This window comes from Leiobunum rupestre, chromosome 8 (assembly GCF_980474605.1).
Source record: "Leiobunum rupestre chromosome 8, qqLeiRupe1.1.hap1, whole genome shotgun sequence".
Lineage (NCBI taxonomy): Eukaryota > Metazoa > Arthropoda > Arachnida > Opiliones > Sclerosomatidae > Leiobunum > Leiobunum rupestre.
Genome location: NC_143391.1, coordinates 59,376,570 through 59,378,659, shown reverse-complemented (window position 1 = coordinate 59,378,659; position 2,090 = coordinate 59,376,570). Strand labels below are relative to the sequence as shown.

General features: G+C 40.8%; 1 protein-coding gene across 1 annotated transcript; it reads right to left on the bottom strand.

Annotated features, from left to right (window-relative positions):
- Positions 1-624: 624 nt before the first annotated feature.
- On the bottom strand, positions 625-1,711 carry LOC149933807 (uncharacterized). The gene is made up of 2 exons (XM_090156742.1): positions 1,675-1,711; positions 625-1,615 (listed from the first exon to the last, which is right to left on the bottom strand). The coding sequence occupies exons 1-2, from the start codon at positions 1,675-1,677 to the stop codon at positions 1,034-1,036; spliced, it is 585 nt and encodes a 194-aa protein (XP_090012868.1). The 5' UTR covers positions 1,678-1,711; the 3' UTR covers positions 625-1,033.
- Positions 1,712-2,090: the final 379 nt, after the last annotated feature.

Sequence of the window (2,090 nt, the reverse complement as noted above, 5' to 3'; positions counted from 1 at the left end):
AAATATCTAAAGCAGTTGGCGCAACGTTGACTAGTTTCGGTATGCGAAACATTCGTGTCGAGACACCGCTTACAGATAACGGGGCCCTCGCAATTGTGCTGCTTTTTTTCTTTGCTATTCCCAAAAACTTTCAAACAAAATGGACAGTACCCTTTTCCCCCGAACATGGCGGCGTAAGACCTCACTACGTGAACGTGGTTTCCTAATTTAAGGAGAAAGATTTGTTTGGGTTGAAAGTGGCCTAAATAAATTGGGTCAAAATTGGAATCGGAATCGAGTAAGATAATTTGATAATCGGGCAAGACATTTTGGAATTTAGGAATGTCTTTTATTTCAACAGGACCTGGGGGAACTTTTGATAATCTGTGTAATGCTAAGGCCGCTTTTTTTTGTTTTGGATGGTTGACATTACGAATATAATCTAGATCATTCATATTAAAATTTTTGGATTGGCCTTTATTTTTTAATTCTTGGTAGTCAGCGAGACACTGTCCTACCGCAACCGCCCTCGCAAAACACAGATTATCAGAATTGCGAATCGGGATAAAGGTATTGCCCTGTTCAATATAATTATCTAAGCACTCTATAGTCCTGTTACGAATATTTTTTCGTCTACCACTCATATTGGTGTCTTGTAGAAGAATTACGTCGAATTTTAGGGGGGCCTCAAAGTATAAATTCTTATGGGACTGGGCTACCTGCTCGATACCGCTTAAAATTCTATCGGCCGTCAACTCGTTTAGGTTCATAAATTGGAAATTAATGGGCTCTTCGAGTTCGTCCGAACTGACCGCTATTCTGATACGACTATAACCCTGATTTTCATCGCTAATTTCGTTTAATAGGGATTGGAAAATTTCGTTTAATTGGGTTTCTATTCGCGCGTGGTTGAGATCGTCCAAGTTTTTGAACTCGCACTTGAATTCTAAAGTTTTACATTTGTATTTTTTGGAAGTCCGAGAGATAATTTTAGTAACCGAATAATAGTTCTCAGGTCGAAACCTGGTACTTAAATCGAGAGGGGCTTCTTGAGTCATTGTAATTTACGAATTTCGTCGTAGCGTAGAGTCACTTCCCCGAATAACCGTAGGACGTCGTGAATGTCTCTTCTGCCGTATAGGGTCAGCGATTTTGCAAATGAGGAACCAGAATTTTTGGTCAAGCAAGTGTGACCGGTGGCCTGGCTATGGCGAATTTCTATTTTATCACCCTCAATTAGGTAAACGGCGTCTTGGTCCTTGACGTCTTCTAAGGCTGCTTTAAGCTGGGGTCCTGATTCTAGTTTAACGCATACACCCTGTTTAGTCGGTTGCGGAAGACTGGATGCTACGTGCGTGGCGTAACGCCTTATATCTATATATATTTTTTGGTCAAAGGTCGTTATTTTAACGCCCAAATCTCCGAGCTCGGAGAATTCTAATACAATATCGTGCCAAGTGGTATTCTTTGTTAATTTTTCTATGTCTTGGTTAGCCCCTTTCCCCGCGAATAATTGTCGAGGTTTATTTTTTTTAATTACTTCGCCGACTTTTGATTTTCTAGCGTATACTTCGGGCAACTTCACTGGTGCTGTTGGGGGAGTGTCATAATCGAGCTTAATGTCGTCTCGGGCTGCCTAAGACATATAGAGATTAAAAACTAATCTCGCTTAAAAAATTTCAAAAACATAATTACCATCTTGCTGATTGGTCGTCGGAGAGTGGGTGCGCTGTTAGTCGCTTCTGCGAAATTGACCGTTGGGCGGTTTCTTTTATACTCGCAAGATAAGGGGGGGAAAGAACAAAATAATCGCGTGACAGTCTTATTGTCAATTTGTCAAAATGATTAATTACTTAACGAAAGCGGAATGAACCGGTTCTACCATGACTATGCGAAAGGATTGTTCACTAACGCATTTCCAGCGCGACTCAATTTAATTCGATGACATAATTAATAGGTTTTTCTCTCGGTATTGTCACTAAAGGTATTTGCGCCGCTAAGTTATTTCTACACCTGCTCAATCAATCAAACCTGTCACCACTTTAACAATGCCCGAGTATAGCGAGCCTGGGAATTCCGTTAAAGGAGTACTGACCCCTTTTCGCGCCAAA